The sequence below is a fragment of the Tamandua tetradactyla genome, chromosome 19 (assembly GCF_023851605.1).
Source record: "Tamandua tetradactyla isolate mTamTet1 chromosome 19, mTamTet1.pri, whole genome shotgun sequence".
Lineage (NCBI taxonomy): Eukaryota > Metazoa > Chordata > Mammalia > Pilosa > Myrmecophagidae > Tamandua > Tamandua tetradactyla.
Window position 1 is genome coordinate 52019171 of NC_135345.1, and position 20273 is coordinate 52039443.

The following is a 20273-nucleotide window of genomic DNA, read 5'->3' on the forward strand; positions in this document are numbered from 1 at the left end:
TCTAGGCAAACAGACAATAAGTTGAGAAGCATTATCTTTGTCATAAATACTGACAGAAATAGGAGGCACTAGTCAGATTGGAGGGTCAGAGAGAGGGGGAGGGCCAGAGAGAGGGGGAGCACAGCCTGGGAGTTAACTCAGCGATGTGCATAGGCTTGGGAGATGCAGATGGTTTAGTAGGCTCAAGGGTGGGTTGCAGAGAAAGAGCTTTATAAGTCAGGAAAATTAGAAACCTATACAGAGGAATTTAAAAAGAATTGTATAATTTTTCGCTATTCGTATATGAACACGATAAAAAATTCATTTAAAAGTGAAAGGAAAAAATATTTTTAAAGTGAAAGTTTCTCTTTAACCCACGAGTCCCCTAGAAAGCAACCCTTTATTAAAGAACTACCTTAAGTATCTTTCCCAAATATGGCATCTATAGAATTCTTAATGTTTCTAAGTTTGCCTGGGAAATTCTAAAAGAGTAAGCTTTTAGAGTATAATTTGTAATGGTACGACTGTCAAAAGCTACACTTTATCCTAAAGATATTAAAATATAATTCTTCCAACTAACAGAACTTTTCCTTTTTCTCATTATCTTTCTCATGCACACATTTAGATCTAGTTCTAATATAGTTGTAACTTTTTTTTCCAGCTCTATGCAATCACCTCCTATCAGTCATATCAGTAGATACCAAAATGGCACTTGCTCCTGATTTTAAAAACAAGCAGAATATCTTAGCAAAATAGGAATAGATGGATATTTCCTTATAAAAATAATTATTATTAATCTCACAGCCTAAATACCTTACAGTAGTGGAATAAGAAAATAACTGTGATACAGCTACACATATACTTACAGTAATGTAACTTGTATCAGTACAAAATACTAAAGTGAATGTATATGTATTCTCACTGGAAAAGTACTAGTCTAAATGAAAAGGAAGTATAGAATCATAGGTACAGCATGAACCCATGAGTGTAAATAAATTAAAAAACTGCATTTCATTGTGTATTTGCACGTATATAAATATTTAGCAAAATGTTCTGGGAGGATACATGCCTAACTGGTAGAGAAAGGGAGAGGTGGGTTCTTTCTTTTAACTCACTGTTTATTTTACTCTGTATTTAAAATTTTTATGATGTGAATGTATCAATGCATTGCTTGTGTAGTATATACTTGCCTGCAGAAGTGTGGATATGTCAATTCTCAAACCCCAGACTAACAACATATCAAATGTAAAGTGCTAAATGTATTCCTGTTTGAGTCAGGAATGAGATAAGGATACTCACAATCACTGCTCTTACTTGGCATTGTTTTTGAAGGTACCATTCACTGCTGTTGGGGGCATACAAATAAAAAAGGAGGATGCAAAAATGATCATTCGTTGATGATAAAATGATTTATAAAGATTTTATAACTGGAAAACCAAAGAAAATTTCCCAGGCAAACTTAGAAGCATTAAGTAAATATTCTATATAAACAGAATTCTATAGATGCCATATTTGGGAAAGTTACCTAAGGCAGTTCTTTAATAAATGGTTGCTTTGTGGGGGACTACAGAGAAACTGTCACTTCAAAAACATTTTTTCCTTTCACTTTTAAATGATTTTTTTTTATCATGTTCATATATGAGTAGAGAAAAAGGATATTAAAATTGAAAAGTAAGCTTGTTTTCTCCATAATGATCATGATAAAATTAGGAAAATATAGAAAAAAATGTAGGAGAAAATAAAAGGAGGAAAAGAAATATCACCACCACCCACAGCAGATTTGAATATATAAAACAAAACTTTTGTGTAACACATTTGTGTTAAAACGAAAATAACAATATGAGGAAAAAGTACTTGCTGTGGGCAAATTATAAGGAAGGGCTGAGTTTAGATACTAGAAGGAACCAGTAAAAGGTTTGAAACAGAAAAGTGACAAGACATCAAACAAGCTACCCAGGTGATTTAAATGTTCATCCTTTGTTAAGAAAGCGTACTTATCTTAGATATACTTTTATTGCAGTATAGTTATCACATTGTATTGGAATTACTTGGATGTTTGGCCTTCTTTTTCGGATACCATAAGCTCAAGGAGAGCAAGAAACATCTTTTATTCAATTTGTACCCCTAGCAATCACCATGGCATATAGTTCTAGAGATGTACCTAGTAAATATTACTTGAATGGAACTGAGATATATTAAGAAGATGGATTCTGTTGGATTTGGCAACTTGGTGAAACTAGTGGCTGTGAAAAGATTATAGAGTGATTCTTTATTCTTGCAGTCATTCCTTCATTCAGTGAACTTTTATTAAGCAATTATTCTGTGCCAGATGGTATGCTGAGGTTATAAGAAGTATATGACAAGTGGGGGGGGACAAGATGGCAGCTTAGCAATGTGCGCGTTTCAGTTCGTCCTCCAGAACAACTACTAAATAACCAGAAACAGTACAGAACAACTCCTGGAGCCACAATAGTGACTGGACACACAGCGTACCCTAGTCTGGACCAGCTGGACCGGCTGTGAGTCGCCGGAACTGTGAGTTTCCCAAGCCATGGCGGCCGGCACCCCTCCCCCACAGGCGGCTTCCTGGAGGGAAAGGAAAGAGACTCTAAAAGTAGCAGGGACTGAGTCCAACCAAACACCAATTATAGCATTAATAAACAAATTCCGACTACTAAAAATAGGCCCCCAGCTCAGGCGAAACTGATCAAGGCGGAGGTCGCTTATTGGGCTAACTGAAAAACAGGAAAGGGAACGAAGCAGGTTTTTGTGGCTGTTTCTACGGAGGCTTGGCTGCCTCTGGATTCAGCGGTGGGACTACTCGGGCAGCAGCTGCCCCAGGAATAGGCAGAAACGGGCTGCTTTCAGGGCTATCTCCCATGTGTGCCATCCTCAGGGGAGGGGTGAAGCCCAACTTAGGTGGAATCCCTCTCTCAAGGAATTCAGAACCCAGGGCCTGGCAGTTTGAAGCCATTAAAACCAGCCTACAACCTCTCCTCTGTCTCCACCATGCCCCCAGCAGGGAGAGCCTTCCAAAGTTAAAGGAGCCACACCAGCTTTTGCCAGTGGGACCCACAGACAGACAAGCGCCACATACTGGGCAGGATAAGAAAAACAGAGCCCAGGGACTTCACAGGAAATTCTTTCAACCTGCTGGGTTTTACCCTCAGGGAAAACTCCTTCCCCTATATAGGAGGCCAGTTTAGTCCGGGAAAACCTGGCTGGAGTCTGTAATACCTATATAGACCCTCCTAAGGGTGGGGAGGGAAAAGGCACCTTACAAGCAAGACAAGAAAACAAGAACTGAAAAATTACCATCTGTTAAACAACACTTAAGCTAGAGGCCCAGAAAAAGCTGAACTGAAGGTCAAAGAACAGATAGACAACAAACTCATCTAGCAAGAAAACCATAGGTAAGATAAGTGAAAGCAATGTCCAGAATAAACTAATTAAGGTAATTAAATGTCTAGACGCCAGCAAAAAATAACAAATCACACCAGGAAAATTGAAGATATGGCCCAGTCAAAGGAACAAACCAATAGTTCAAATGAGAGATACAGGAGCTGAAACAAATAATTCTGAATATACGAACAGAAATGGAAAACCTCATCAAAAACCAAATCAATGAATTGAGGGAGGACATGAAGAAGGCAAGGAATGAACAAAAAGAAGAAATGGAAAGTCTGAAAAAACAAATCACAGAACTTATGGGAATGAAAGATACAGTAGAAGAGATGAAAAAAACAATGGAAACCTACAATGGTAGATTTCAAGAGACAGAGGTTAGGATTAGTGAACTGGAGGATGGAACGTCTGAAATCCAAAAAGAAACAGAAACTATAGGGAAAAGAATGGAAAAATATGAGCAGGGACTCAGGGAATTGAATGATAATATGAAGCGCACAAATATACGTGTTGTGGGTGTCCCAGAAGGAGAAGAGAAGGGAAAAGAAGGAGAAAAACTAATGGAAGAAATTATCACTGAAAATTTCCCAACTCTTATGAAAGACCTAAAATTACAGATCCAAGAAGTGCAGCGTACCCCAAAGAGAATAGATCCAAATAGGCGTTCTCCAAGACACTTACTAGTTAGAATGTCAGAGGTCAAAGAGAAAGAGAGGATCTTGAAAGCAGCAAGAGAAAAGCAATCCATCACATACAAGGGAAACCCAATAAGACTATGTGTAGATTTCTCAGCAGAAACCATGGAGGCAAGAAGACAGTAGAATGGTATATTTAAATTACTAAAAGAGAAGAACTGCCAACGAAGAATTCTATATCCAGCAAAATTGTCCTTCAAAAATGAGGGAGAAATTGAAACATTTTCAGACAAAAAGTCACTGAGAGAATTTGTGACCAAGAGACCAGCTCTGCAAGACATACTGAAGGGAGCACTAGAGACAGATACGAAAAGACAGAAGAGAGAGGTGTGGAGAAGAGTGTAGAAAGAAGGAAAATTAGATATGACATATAAAATACAAAAGGCCAAATGGTAGAGGAAAGTATTACCCAACAGTAATAACACTAAATGTTAATGGACTGAACTCCCAAATCAAAAGACATAGACTGGAAGAATGGATTAAAAAACAGGATCCTTCTATATGCTGTCTACAGGAAACACATCTTAAACCCAAGGGTAAACATAGGTTGAAAGTGAGAGGTTGGGAAAAGATATTTCATGCAAATAACAACTAGAAAAGAGCTGGAGTAGCTATACTAATATCCAACAAATTAGACTTCAAAGGTAAAACAGTTAAAAGAGACAGAGAAGGATACTATCTACTAATAAAATTCAACAAGAAGACATAACAATCATAAATATTTATGCACCGAACCAGAATGCCCCAAAATACGTGAGGCAAACACTGCAAATACTGGAAAGGGAAGTAGACACATCTACCATAGTAGTTGGAGACTTCAATTCCGCACTGTCATCAATGGACAGAACATCTAGACAGAGGATCAATAAAGAAACAGGGAATTTGAATATTACAATAAATGAGCTAGACTTAACAGACATTTATAGGACATTATACCCCACAACAGCAGGATACACCTTTTTCTCAAGTGCTCACGGATCATTCTCAAAGATAGACCACATGCTGGGTCACAGAGCAAGTCTCAACAAATTTAAAAAGATTGAAATCATGCACAACACTTTCTCAGATCATAAAGGAATGAAGTTGGAAATCAATAATAGGCAGAGAGCCAGAAAATTCACAAATACGTGGAGGCTCAACAACACACTCTTAAACAACCAGTGGGTCAAGGAAGAAATTACAAGAGAAATCAGTAAATATCTCGAGGTGAATGAAAATGAAAACACAACATATCAAAACTATGGGATGCAGCAAAGGCAGTGCTAAGAGGGAAATTCATTGCCCTAAATGCCTATATCAAAAAAGAAGAAAGGGCAAAAATTCGGGAATTAACTGTCCACTTGGAAGAACTGGAGAAAGAACAGCATACTAACCCCAAAGCAAGCAAAAGGAAAGAAATAACAAAGATTAGAGCAGAAATAAATGAAATTGAGAACATGAAAACAATAGAGAAAATCAATAAAACCAGAAGTTGGTTCTATGAGAAAATCGGTAAGATTGATGGGCCCTTAGCAAGATTGACAAAAAGAAGAAGAGTGAGGACGCAAATAAATAAGATCAGAACTGGAAGAGGAGACATAACCACTGACCTCACAGAAATAAAGGAGGCAATAACAGGATACTATGAACAACTTTATGCTAATAAAGACAACAATGTAGATGAAATGGACAAGTTCCTAGAAAGGCATGAGCAACCAACTTTGACTCAAGAAGATAGATGACCTCAACAAACAAATCACAAGTAAAGAAATTGAATTACTCATTCAAAAGCTTCCTAAAAAGAAAAGTCCAGGACCAGACGGCTTCACATGTGAATTCTACCAAACATTCCAGAAAGAATTAGTACCAACTCTCCTCAAACTCTTCAAAAAAATCGAAGAGGAGGGAAAGCTACCTAATTCATTCTATGAAGCCAACATCACCCTCATACCAAAACCAGGCAAAGATATTACAAGAAAAGAAAACTACAGACCAATCTCTAATGAATATAGATGCAAAAATCCTCAACAAAATTCTAGCAAATCGAATCCTGCAACACATTAAAAGAATTATACATCATGACCAAGTAGGAGTCATCCCAGGTATGCAAGGATGGTTCAACATAAGAAAATCAATTAATGTAATACACCATATCAACAAATCAAAGCAGAAAAATCACATGATCATCTCAATTGATGCAGAGAAGGCATTTGACAAGATTCAACATCCTTTCCTGTTGAAAACACTTCAAAGGATAGGAATACAAGGCAACTTCCTTAAAATGCTAAAGGGAATATATGAAAAACCCACAGCTAATATCATCCTCAATGGGGAAAAATTGAAAACTTTCCCCCTAAGATCAATAACAAGACAAGGATGTCCACTATCACCACTGTTATTCAACATCGTGTTGGAAGTTCTAGCCAGAGCAATTAGGCAAGAAAAAGAAATACAAGGCATCAAAATTGGAAAGGAAGAAGTAAAACTATCACTGTTTGCAGATGATATGATACTATACGTCGAAAACCCTGAAAAATCCACAGCAAAACTACTAGAGCTAATAAACGGGTACAGCAAAGTGGCAGGTTACAAGATCAACATTCAAAAATCTGTAGTGTTTCTATACACTAGTAATGAACAAGCTGAGGGGGAATCAATAACATATAAAGATAGATATGTTATTTCTTTCCTTTTGCTTGCTTTGGGGTTAGTATGCTGTTCTTTCTCCAGTTCTTCCAAGTGGACAGTTAATTCCCGAATTTTTGCCCTTTCTTCTTTTTTGATATAGGCATTTAGGGCAATGAATTTCCCTCTTAGCACTGCCTTTGCTGCGTCCCAAAGTTTTGATATGTTGTGTTTTCATTTTCCATTTACAATTCCAACGAATTCCATTTACAATTGCAACTAAAAGAATAAAATACTTAGGAATAAATTTAACTAAAGAGACAAAAGACCTATACACAGAAAACTACAAGAAACTGTTAAAAGAAATCACAGAAGACCTAAATAGATGGAAGGGCATACCATGTTCATGGATTGGAAGACTAAATATAATTAAGATGTCAATTCTACCTAAATTGATCTACTGATTCAACGCAATACCAATCAAAATATAGTTAAGATGTCAGTTCTACCTAAATTGATCTACAGATTCAATGCAACGCCAATCAAAATCCCAACAACTTACTTTTCATAAATAGAAAAACCAATAAGCAAATTTATCTGAAAGGGCAGGGTGCCCCGAATTGCTAAAAGTATCTTGAGGGAAAAAAACGTAGCTGGAGGTCTCACGTTGCCTGACTTTAAGGCATATTATGAAGCCACAGTGGTCAAAACAGCATGGTACTGGCATAAAGATAGATATATTGACCAATGGAATCGAATAGAGTGCTCAAATATAGACTCTCTCATCTATGGACATTTGATCTTTGATAAGGCAGTCAAGCCAACTCATTTGGAACATTACAGTCTCTTCAATAATTGGTGCCTAGAGAACTGGATATCCATATGCAAAAGAATGAAAGAGGACCCGTATCTCACACCCTATAGAAAAGTTAACTCAAAATGAATCAAAGATCTAAACATTAGGTATAAGACCATAAAACACAGGAAAATATAGGGAGATATCTTATAAATCTTATAATTGGAGGTGGTTTTATGGACCTGAGACCTAAAGCAAGAGCACTGAAGAAATAAATAAATGGGAGCTCCTCAAAATTAAACACTTTTGTGCATCAAAGAACTTCATCAAGAAAGTAAAAAGACAGCCAATGGGAGACAATATTTGGAAACGACATATAAGATAAAGGTCTAGTATCCAGAATTTATAAAGAGATAGTTCAACTCAACAACAAAAAGACAACCAATCCAATTATAAAATGGGAAAAAGACTTAAACAGACACTCCTCAGAAGAGGAAATACAAATGGCCAAAAGGCACATGAAGAGATGCTCAATGTCCCTGGCCATTAGAGAAATGCAAATCAAAACCACAATGAGATATCATCTCACACCCACCAGAATGGCCATTATCAACAAAACAGAAAATGACAAGTGCTGGAGAGGATGTGGAGAAAGAGGCACACTTTTATTCACTGTTGGTGGGAATGTCAAATGGTGCAACCACTGTGGAAGGCAGTTTTGTGGTTCCTCAAAAAGATGAATATAGAATTGCCATATGACCCAGCAATACCATTGCTAGGTATCTACTCCAAGGACTTAAGGGCAAAGACACAAACGGACATTTGCACACCAATGTTTATAGCAGCATTATTTACAATTGCAAGGAGATAGAAACAGAAATGTCCATCAACAGAAGAATGGCTAAACAAACTGTGGTATATACATATGATGGAATATTATGCTGCTCTAAGACAGAATAAACTTATGAAGTATGTAACAACATGGATGGACCTTGAGAACATTATACTGAGTGAGACTAGCCAAAAACTAAAGGACAAATACTGTATGGTCTCACTGATATGAACTGACCTTAGTGAATAAACTTGAAATACGTCGTTGGTAACAGAGACCATCAGGAGATAGAAATAGGGTAAGATAGTGGGTAATTGGAGCTGAAGGGATACAGACTATGCAACAGGACTGGATACAAAAACTCAGAAATGGACAACACAATACTACCTAACTGTAATGTAATTATGTTAAAAACTGAATGAAGCTGCATGTGAGAATGATAGAGGGAGGAGGGCTGGGGACATAAATGAAATCAGAAAGATAGATGTTAAAGATCGAGATGGTATAATCTAGGAATGCCTAGAGTGTATAATAATAGTGAAATGTACAATGTGCAAATTTTGAAAATGTTTTTGCATGAGGAAGAACAAAGGAATGTCATTATTGCAGGGTGCTGAAAATAGATGATAATACTTTAAAATGTCACCTTATGTGTGAGACTAAAGCAAAAAATGTTTGTTAGAAAATTTAGATTTTGACTAGAGCATTTCCTAATATAACTCATGTAGATAGTTTGATTGAATATCATAAGTACTTGGAATCTCAGGTAGCACATGAGATTTTGTTGGTTTGTCCAGAGTGATCCCCTGATGAATTCCAGAATGATTTGATCAGTGACTGGAAAAGTATTTGCAAGCCCCCTTTGGGGAATGGTGAGAGTGGGGAGAAATTCAGCTTCCCCAAGTTGAATTCTTGATATTCTCACAAGCAGTGTGGACAACCAAAGCTATAGGCTGAGCCCCCAGTCTTGGGGTTTGTTCACATGAAACTTAACCCCACAAAGGATAGGTCAAATTTACTTAAAATTTAGGCCTAAGAGTCACCCCCAAGAGAGCCTCTTTTGTTGCTCAGATGTGGCCCCTCTCCAGCCAACATGATGAGCAGTCTCATCACCCTCCCCCTCTCTGCATGGGACATGACTCCCAGGGGTGTGGGCCTTCCTGGCAATGTGGGACAGAGATCCTGGAATGAGCTGAGACTCAGCATCAAGGGACTGAGAAAAACCCTAGAATGAGCTGAGAATTAACATCAAGGGATTGAGAAAACCTTCTCGACCAAAAGGGAGAAGAGTAAAAGGAGACAAAGTGTCAGTGGCTGAGAGATTCCAAACAGAGTCGAGAGATTATCCTGGAGGTTATTCTTATGCATTAAGTAGATATCACCTTGTTGTTCAAGATGTAGTGGAGAGGCTGTAGGGAATTGCCTGAAAATGTAGTGCTGTGTTCCAGTAGCCATGTTTCTTGATGATTGAACAATGATATAACTTTCACAATGAGACTCTGTGAATGTGAAAACCTTATGTCTGATGCTCCTTTTAGCTACTATATCAACAGAAGAGTAGAACATATGGAATAAAAATAAACAATAGGAGGAACAAATGTTAAAATAAATTCAGTTTGAAATGCTAGTGGTAAATGAAAGCGAGGGGTAAGGGGTATGGTATGTATAGTCTTTTTTTTCTCTATTATCATTTTATTTCTTTTTCTGTTGTCTTTTTTTTTTTTTTTTTTACAATTCAGTGGGTTTTATTAAGTAGGCAAATTGTATGGCATGTGAATTAGACATCAACAAAGCTGTGATTTAGTAAGATACCAAAGAGAGTTATCAATAGTCACAATGTATGGGTCTTACATGGATCCCAACTAAAACAGATGATCTATTTTTAATATTTTGAGATGATCTGGGGAATTTTAACAGTGATTAAATACTGAATTATATTAAAGAATTATTGTTTTTTTTTCTGATGATGCTATCCTAGTTATGCTTCAATTTTTTCTCATCTTTTAGAAATACCTCCTGTCCTAGTTTGCTAGCTGCCAGAAGGCAATATACCAGTAACAGAATGGCTTTATAAAAGGGGAATTTAATAAGTTGCTAGTTTACAGTTCTAAGGCCAAGAAAATGTCCCAATTAAAACAAGTCTATAGAAATGTCCAATCTAAGGTATCCAGGGAAAGATACCTTGGTTCAAGAAGGCTGATGAAGTTCATGGTTTCTCTCTCATCTGGAAAGGCACATGGCAAACACAGTGTCATCTGCTAGCTTCTTCTCCTCGCTTCCTGCTTCATGAAGCTCCCCAGGAGGCATTTTCCTTCTCCAGCTCCAAAGGTCACTGCTGGTGGACGCTGCTTCTCGTGGCTATGTCGCTCTGCTCTGCTCTCTCTGAATCTCTCATTCTCCAAAATGTTTCCTCTTTTATAGGACTTCAAAAACTAATCAAGACCCACCCAGATAGGTAGAGACATGCCTCTACCTAATCCAGTTTAACAACCACTCTTGATCAAATCACATCTCCAGGGAGATGATCTAATTACAGTTTCAAACATACAATACTGAACAGGGATTAGAAGAAACGGCTGCCTTTACAAAATGGGATTAGGATTAAAACATGGCTTTTCTAGGGTGCATACATCATTTCAGAGCAGCACACCTCCTGATATACTTTTTTTTTTTTTATTAATGGAAAGAAAGAAAAAAAAAATTAACACAACATTTAGAAATCATACCGTTCTACATATGCACTCAGTAATTCTTAACATCATCACATAGATGCATAATCATCGTTTCTTAGTACATTTGCATCGGTTTAGAGGAACTAGCAACACAACAGAAAAAGATATAAAATGTTAATATAGAGAAAAGAAATAAAAGTAGTAATAATAGTAAAAAACAAACAAAAAAAACCCCTATAGCTCAGATGCAGCTTCATTCAGTGTTTTAACATGATTACTTTACAATTAGGTATTACTGTGCTGTCCATTTTTGAGTTTTTATATCTAGTCCTGTTGCACAGTCTGTATCCCTTCAGCTCCAATTACACATTATCTTACCCTGTTTCTAACTCCTGCTGGACCCTGTTACCAATGACATATTTCAAGTTTATTCTCGAATGTCCATTCACATCAGTGGGACCATACAGTATTTGTCCTTTAGTCTCTGGCTGGACTCACTCAGCATAATATTCTCTAGGTCCATCCATGTTATTACATGCTTCATAAGTTTATCTTGTCTTAAAGCTGCATAATATTCCATCGTATGTATATACCACAGTTTATTTAGCCATTCTTCTGTTGATGGACATTTTGGCTGTTTCCATCTCTTTGCAATTGTAAATAACGCTGCTATAAACATTGGTGTGCAAATGTCCGTTTGTGTCTTTGCCCTTAAGTCCTTTGAGTAGATACCTAGCAATGGTATTGCTGGGTCGTATGGCAATTCTATATTCAGCTTTTTGAGGAACCACCAAACTGTCCTCCACAGTGGTTGCACCATTTGACATTCCCACCAACAGTGGATAAGTGTGCCTCTTTCTCCACATCCTCTCCAGCACTTGTCATTTTCTGTTTTGTTGATAATGGCCATTTGGGCGGATGTGAGATGATATCTCATTGTGGTTTTGATTTGCATTTCTCTAATGGCCAGGGACATTGAGCATCTCTTCATGTGCTTCTTGGCCATCCGTATTTCCTCTTCTGGTAGGTGTCTGTTCAAGTCTTTTTCCCATTTTGTAATTGGGTTGGCTGTCTTTTTGTTGTTGAGTTGAAGAATCTCTTTATATATTCTGGATACTAGACCTTTATCTGATATGTCATTTCCAATTATTATCTCCCATTGTGTAGGCTGTCTTTCTACTTTCTTGATGAAGTTCTTTGATGCATAAAAGTGTTTAATTTTGAGGAGATCAAAATTTGAAGTGTTTTCAGCAGGAAAGGATGTTGAATCCTGTCAAATGCCTTCTCTGCATCAATTGAGATGATCATGTGATTTTTCTGCTTTGATTTGTTGATGTGGTATATTACATTAATTGATTTTCTTATGTTGAACCATCCTTGCATACCTGGGATAAATCCTACTTGGTCATGATGTATAATTCTTTTAATGTGTTGTTGGATACGATTTGCTAGAATTTTATTGAGGATTTTTGCATCTATATTCATTAGAGAGATTGGTCTGTAGTTTTCTTTTTTTGTAATATCTTTGCCTGGTTTTGGTATGAGGGTGATGTTGGCTTCATAGAATGAATTAGATAATTTTCCCTCCACTTCGATTATTTTGAAGAGTTTGAGGAGAGTTGGTACTAATTCTTTCTGGAATGTTTGGTAGAATTCACATGTGAAGCCGTCTGGTCCTGGGTTTTCTTTTTAGGAAACTTTTGAATGACTAATTCAATCTCTTTACTTGTGATTGGTTTGTTGAGGTCATGTATTTCTTCTTGAGTCAAAGTTGGTTGTTCATGTCTTTCCAGGAACCCGTCCATTTCATCTAAATTGCTGTATTTATTAGCGTAAAGTTGTTCATAGTATCCTGTTATTACCTCCTTTATTTCTGTGAGGTCAGTAGTTATGTCTCCTCTTCCATTTCTGATCTTATTTATTTGCATCCCCTCTCTTCTTCTTTTTGTCAATCTTGCTAAAGGCCCATCAATCTTATTGATTTTCTCATAGAACCAACTTCTGGTCTTATTGATTTTCCCTATTGTTTTCATGTTTTCAGTTTCATTTATTTCTGCTCTAATCTTTGTTATTTCTTTCCTTTTGCTTGCTTTGGGATTAGTTTGCTGTTCTTTCTCCAGTTCTTCCAAGTGGACAGTTAATTCCTGCATTTTTGCCTTTTCTTCTTTTCTGATAAAGGCATTTAGGGCAATAAATTTCCCTCTTAGCACTGCCTTTGCTGCGTCCCATAAGTTTTGATATGTTGTGTTTTCATTTTCATTCGCCTCGAGGTATTTACTAATTTCTCTTGCAATTTCTTCTTTGACCCACTTGTTGTTTAAGAGTGTGTTGTTGAGCCTCCATGTATTTGTGAATTTTCTGGCACTCCGCCTATTATTGATTTCCAAATTCATTCCTTTATGATCCGAGAAAGTGTTGTGTATGATTTCAATCTTTATAAATTTGTTGAGACTTGCTTTGTGACCCAGCATATGGTCTATCTTTGAGAATGATCCATGAGCACTTGCAAAAAAGGTGTATCCTGCTGTTGTGGGATGTAATGTCCTATAAATGTCTGTTAAGTCTAGCTCATTTATAGTAATATTCAGATTCTCTATTTCTTTATTGATCCTCTGTCTAGATGTTCTGTCCATTGATGAGAGTGGTGAATTGAAGTCTCCAACTATTATGGTATATGTGTCTATTTCCCTTTTCAGTGTTTGCAGTGTATTCCTCAGGTATTTTGGGGCATTCTGGTTCGGTGCGTAAATATTTATGATTGTTATGTCTTCTTGTTTAATTGTTCCTTTTTTTAGTATATAGTGTCCTTCTTTGTCTCTTTTAACTGTTTTACATTTGAAGTCTAATTTGTTGGATATTAGTATAGCCACTCCTGCTCTTTTCTGGTTGTTATTTGCATGAAATATCTTTTCCCAACCTCTCACTTTCAACCTATATTTATCTTTGGGTCTAAGATGTGTTTCCTGTAGACAGCATATAGAAGGATCCTGTTTTTTAATCCATTCTGCCAGTCTGTGTCTTTTGATTGGGGAATTCAGTCCATTAACATTTAGAGTTATTACTGTTTGGATAATATTTTCCTCTACCATTTTGCCTTTTGTATTATATATATCATATCTGACTTTCCTTCTTTCTACACTCTTCTCCATGTCTCTCTCTTCTGTCTTTTTGTATCTGACTCTAGTGCTCCCTTTAGTATTTCTTGCAGAGCTGGTCTCTTGGTCACAAATTCTCTCAGTGACTTTTTGTCTGAGAATGTTTTAATTTCTCCCTCATTTTTGAAGGACAATTTTGCTGGATATAGGAGTCTTGGTTGGCAGTTTTTCTCTTTTAGTAACTTAAATATATCATCCCACCGTCTTCTAGCTTCCATGGTTTCTGCTGAGAAATCTACACATAGTCTTATTGGGTTTCCCTTGTATGTGATGGATTGCTTCTCTCTCGCTACTTTCAAGATCCTCTCTTTCTCTTTGACCTCTGACATTCTAACTAATAAGTGTCTTGGGGAACGCCTATTTGGGTCTAATCTCTTTGGGGTGCGCTGCCCTTCTTGGATCTGTAATTTTAGGTCTTTCATAAGAGTTGGGAAATTTTCAGTGATAATTTCTTCCATTAGTTTTACTCCTCCTTTTCCCTTCTCTTCTCCTTCTGGAACACCCACAACACGTATATTTGTGCAGTTCATATTGTCCTTGAGTTCCCTGATACCCTGTTCGAATTTTTCCCTTCTTTTCCGGATAGTTTCTGTTTTTTTTGGAATTTAGATGTTCCATCCTCCAAATCACTAATTCTGTCTTCTGTCTCTTTAAATCTATCATTGTAGGTATCCATTGTTTTTTCCATCTTTTCTACTTTATCCTTCACTTCCATAAGCTCTGTGATTTGTTTTTTCAGATTTTCTATTTCTTCTTTTTGATCAGCCCATGTCTTCTTCATGTCCTCCCTCAATTTATCGATTTGGTTTTTGAAGAGGTTTTCCATTTCTGTTCGTATATTCAGCATTACTTGTTTCAGCTCCTGTATCTCATTTGAACTATTGGTTTGTTCGTTTGGCTGGGCCATATTTTCAGTTTTCTGAGCGTGATTCGTTATCTTCTGCTGGCGTCTGGGCATTTAGTCAGATTTCCCTGAGTGTTGGACCCCACAGGTTGAAAAATTTTTCTGTGAAATCTCTGGGTTCTGTTTTTCCTGTTGTCTTTTTATATCTTTTTCTAAATCAATGCAAACGTACTAAGAAATGATGAATATACAACTATGTGATGATATTAAGAATTACTGATTGTATATGTAGAATGTAATGATATCTAAATTTTCTGTTTGTTAATTTTTTTGAATTAAAAAAAGTTAAAAAAAAGTATATGACAGCTCTGCACTTAGAGGGAATTTTAAAAAATATATTTTTTATTGAGAAATCTTCACACACATACGATCCATCCACAGTATACAATCAGTGGCTCACAATATCATCACATAGTTATGTATTTATTACCATGATCCTTTTTAGAACATTTCCATCACTCCAAAAAAAGAAATAAAAAGAAAAAAAAAACAACTCATATATCCCAAAACCCTTACTCTTCCCTCCCTCCCTCTCATTGTCCACTAGTGTTTCAATCTACTCAACTTCTTTTTACCCCTCATCCCTTCCTATTAATTATTTATTTTTCCAACTCATCAGTCCATACCCTGGATAAAAGGAGCATCAGAAACACAATTTTCACAATCACACAGTTACATTGTAAAGTCTATATAGTTAAGCATCGTCTTCAAGAATCAAGGCTACTGAACACAGTTCAGTAGTTTCAGGTACTTTCCTCTAGCCACTCCAATACACCGTAACCTAAAAACGGATTTCTGTATAATGCATAAGAATAACCTCCAGAATAACCTCTTGGCTCTGTTTGAAATCTTTCAGCCGTTGAAACTTTATTTTGTCTCATTTCTTTCTTTCCCCTTTTGGTCAATAAGGCGTTCTCAATCCTGTCACCCCAGGTCCTGGTGCATCCAGGGATTTCTGTCCCAAATTGCCAGGGAGATTTACACCCCTAGGAAACATGTCCCACATAGGGAAGAATACAATGAGTTCATTTACCGAGTTGGCTTAGAGAGAGAACGGTCACATCTGGGCAACAAAAGAGGTTCTTTGGGGAATGTCTATTAGGTATAATTGTAAGTAGGTGTAGCTTCTTCTTTGCAGGAATAAGTGTCATAGGGTCAAACCCCAGGATTGAGGGCTTAACCTACTGAATTGGTTGTCTCCACTGCTTGCGAGAATATCAGGAAATCCCCATATAAGGAAGTTCATTTCCTCCTTTCTCCCCAGTCCTCCAAGGGGGCTTTTTATTCACTGCCCATATTACTCTGGGATATATTGGGGCTTCACACTAACTTGTATAAACCAGTACGATCTCAAGCACTTTTCAAGATTCTTTATAGTGTTCAAATAAACTGACCATACAAGTTAAATTAGATAATGCACTACCCAAAATATAAATTTTGCCCCAGATAAGCATCTCTTCCTTTGTTCTCATAGAGAAATTGAAGTTTTACAATATGGACCATATCATCCCTTACCCTGTATTCTGATTTGCCTTAGTCCTATCCACATCAGCTTTATTCATGTCTTTAGTCAAAGTTTGATCACTTTATCAACTTTTTAAAAAGTTGCTGAATGGGGTAATGCTGACTTTCACAGTTTCAGAGGTCTAACTGAATCTCAGGTGTCACACAAATACCCAAAGTTTCTGGGAATGACTTTTCATGTATAGCTCATAACAGTTACAACTCCAGAATAGATGTATAAGCGTTTATAATCCAAAATCTTTTACAGTAGGCCCCAACCTGATAACCGGTGCTCATGATTTAAATTCTCTGAGTTTGTATATTATACTTAGTCCATATGAGTGAGGCATGATAGTACTTCTGACATGTCATTCGACATACTGTCCTCAAGGTTCAGTCACCTAACTGCATACCTCACAACTTCATTACTTCTTGCAGCTGCTTAGTAGTCCGTTCTGTGTGTACATCACAGTTCCCCTTCCATTCCTTAGTCAGTGTACCCTTAGGCCACCATCCATTGTAAAATGTAAACACTGCTGCCACAAATACCAGTGTACAAATGTCCATTTGTGTCCCCACTGTCAGTTCCTCTAGTTATATACCTAGCAGTGGGGTTACAGGATCATACGGCCATCCCACCCTAACATCCGGTAGAACTACGCCTCTCAGCTTCCATACCAACGGTAAATAGGTACATCTCTTTCTCCACATTTTCTCCAGCACTTATTTCTCTCTGTTCATTTTAAAGAGTTTTATTTGCATATCATACAATCCAGCCTAAGTAAATAGCCATGCCTTCACTCCCGTGATCTATATGAAGATATTTCCTTTTCTTTCACAAAGAATACGTACAGCTCTCCCATGCCCCCTACCTTTTAACATTTAGTTTTGCTATAATGCCTTTGTCACATTCAGTGGAAATTTATTACAGTGTTACTGTTGACTATAGACCCTACTTTGCATTGTATTTTTTCCTGTATACCATCCCATTTTCAACATCTTGCAATGTTGACATTCATTTGTTCTCACCCATGCAAAAACATTTTTATATTTGTACATTTAATCACCATCATTGTCCACTCTAGACTTTCCTAGATTATACCGTCTGTCTTTATCCTCTGTCTTTCATACGTGCTCCCAGCCCTTCTCCCTCAATCATACTCACATTCAGCTTCATTCATTGTATTTACATTATCATGCTACCATCAGATGGTATTTGCTGTCCATTTCTGAATTTTTCCAGTAAGTCTTGTTGCACATTCTGTATTTGTTCAGCATCAAATGCCCAATCTCTACTGTCATTCTATCTAATAACCTGTGTTCTTAACTTTAAAGCTCTCAAAGTCACTCATCAACACTAGTTCATCTTAGTGAGACCATACAGTATTTGTCCGTTTGTTTCTGGCTAATTTCACTCAGCATAACGTCCTTAAGGCTCATCCCATGTTTTTACATGCTTCATGACTTTATTCTTACAGCTATATAATATTCTATTGTATGTATATAAGCTTATTTAGCCACTTGTCTGTTGATGGACATTTGGGCTGTTCCTATCTCTTGGCAATCGTAAATAATGCTGGTATAAACATCGGTGTACAAATGTCCATTTGTGTCCTTGCATTCGGTTCCTCTGAATATATACCTAATAATGAGATTGCTGGATCATATGGCAGCTCTATGCTTAGCTTCCTGAGGAACTACCAAACTGCTTTCCAGAGTAGTTGTACCATTTTACATTCCCACCAACAGTGGATAAGTATGCCTCTTTATCCACATTCTCTCCAGCACTTGTGGGAGATCTTGAGGAGGCTGCCCCGTTAATCTGAGAATAAAGTCTAAACTTGGGCAGTGCAGAATTGTTGCAGTAAAGAAACATTTAGAAGGTAAAATTGGCAGTACATTTTAGAATTGATTGGACGTGGAGAGTGAGGGAGAAGGAAAGAATCCAGGATGACTCCCCAGTTTCTATTCCTAATGAGTCCACCAGTTGAGATCGAATATAGGATAAGCAGGCTTGCCATGGAGAGATGATGGGCTCAGTTTTTATGAGGTGGTGGTTGAAAATGTAAAGTGCATCGAACTAGGTTGCGCATATTAGGTAAGTTTAGCTGTGGCAGTAGGAAGAGGTGGGGTAGCCTAATGGTAATGTACTGTAAACAGTCTATAACTAAGGGAGAAAGTGTGGGCTAGGAAGAGATTTGGGTAGTATTTGAAACCTTGAGTGTAGTTAAAATTTCCTAGGCTGATGTATAGAATGAAATAGAAGATGACAAAGGGTGGAACTCTGAATACCAAATTTGAGTTGGAAGAAGGCAAAGAACCCATAGAAGCAAAGAGAGGTAGCCGTAGGAGGAAAACCTGATGAGAAAATACTGTCCAGAAGCCATGGGAGGAGCCATTTTCACAAAGGAAGAATTGCTTCAAATTTTCAGATATCACAGAGCAGTCAAATAAAATAAAGATTAACTGTGTCTATTAGATTTAATTTAGGGGATAATTGCTGACCTTGCAAAAAAAGATTATCAGTAGAGGGATGGGGCAGAAGCCAAACTGCAGTTAGGTTGGAAGATGAATGGATGATAAAGTGAAGATGGAACATTTAGACAGTTCTTTCAGAAAGAAACAGGGCTAAATATCGAGTGGGTAAAAAGAGGCTTTATTGTCTTTATTAAAAACAAAAAGACTGCTTGGCTTGTTTTTTTTAATGTGAATGAAGCATTTATTTCTTTTATTTTATAAAGAATGTTATATGGCTTTTTATTATGTTTCCAAAGTAAATTATTTATTGAAATTGTTACTAATAAGAGTGGAGTTTTAAGCTGCATTAGAGCAAGAATTGAACCTAGCCCTGTATCGTTAGACATAAATATTATGTATCACATGTCTAAAAGTTGAAGGACATACGAGTACATTGATTTAAATGATTGTGCAGAAAAGAATCCTTTAAAGATAGAATTCCAGATAGTTTTAGAATTTATGTTTGGATGGTTGATCTTTTTTTTCTGCAGAAATGCCTTAAGGTTTATTTGATTTTTAGTTTACTTTAATAATAAATAGTTTGACAGTATAAATCTGCTACAGTCCTAAGGTAGTGTACAACTTGTGGTTGGATGTAAATTATATAAAATTGTATTTCATTGCAGGTGCTGATGATGTTGTAGGTCCTGAAGGCATGGAAAAATTTTGTGAAGACATTGGTGTTGAACCAGAAAATGTAAGTTTAATTTGAAACAATAATTACTTAAGCCTCAACAATGTTGCCTAACCAGTAATTGAAAGCCACAATGTCAAACAAATGAACTCTTAGAAAATGTGACAAGGTATACAGTATTATAAATGTGGCCATGTGTGCAGTAGTAGATATTTTTATTTGTTTGGTCTGGATAATTCTTCATCTTTAGTAGATTTAAACAAAATCACCTAACACTTGAACACATGCTTTTCAAATGTTATAAGGCATTGGAAAATACTTTTTTGTTTATGCAGAGTATTGTGATAGGATGACATATCATACTAATTTTTGAGTTCTAAGGAAAGGAGTCCTTTTAGAAAATCCACCAGTCTCTTGATTGATTTGGTTCTATGGAGTGTTTTTTGATGGTATTACTTTTTGCACAAGAAAACTTTTGAGTTCTTTATTTTTGGTTTTTAAAATTGCATAGAATTAAAGAAATAATATCTTAGGGTTGCAAAATTTGGTAAGTTTCAGGATTTTCACATAATAACTC

The 20273-nt window shown here is 36.7% G+C and overlaps 1 protein-coding gene across 17 annotated transcripts in view; it reads left to right on the forward strand.

Annotated features, from left to right (window-relative positions):
• DCUN1D4 (defective in cullin neddylation 1 domain containing 4) overlaps positions 1–20273 on the forward strand; it is a 144116-nt gene that overhangs the window by 79266 nt on the left and 44577 nt on the right. For all 17 annotated transcript variants that reach the window (XM_077136834.1, XM_077136836.1, XM_077136848.1 and 14 more), the window contains one exon: positions 19689–19759. In XM_077136834.1, the coding sequence (XP_076992949.1) occupies positions 19689–19759 (71 nt within the window). The remainder of the gene's footprint in view (positions 1–19688; positions 19760–20273) is intronic.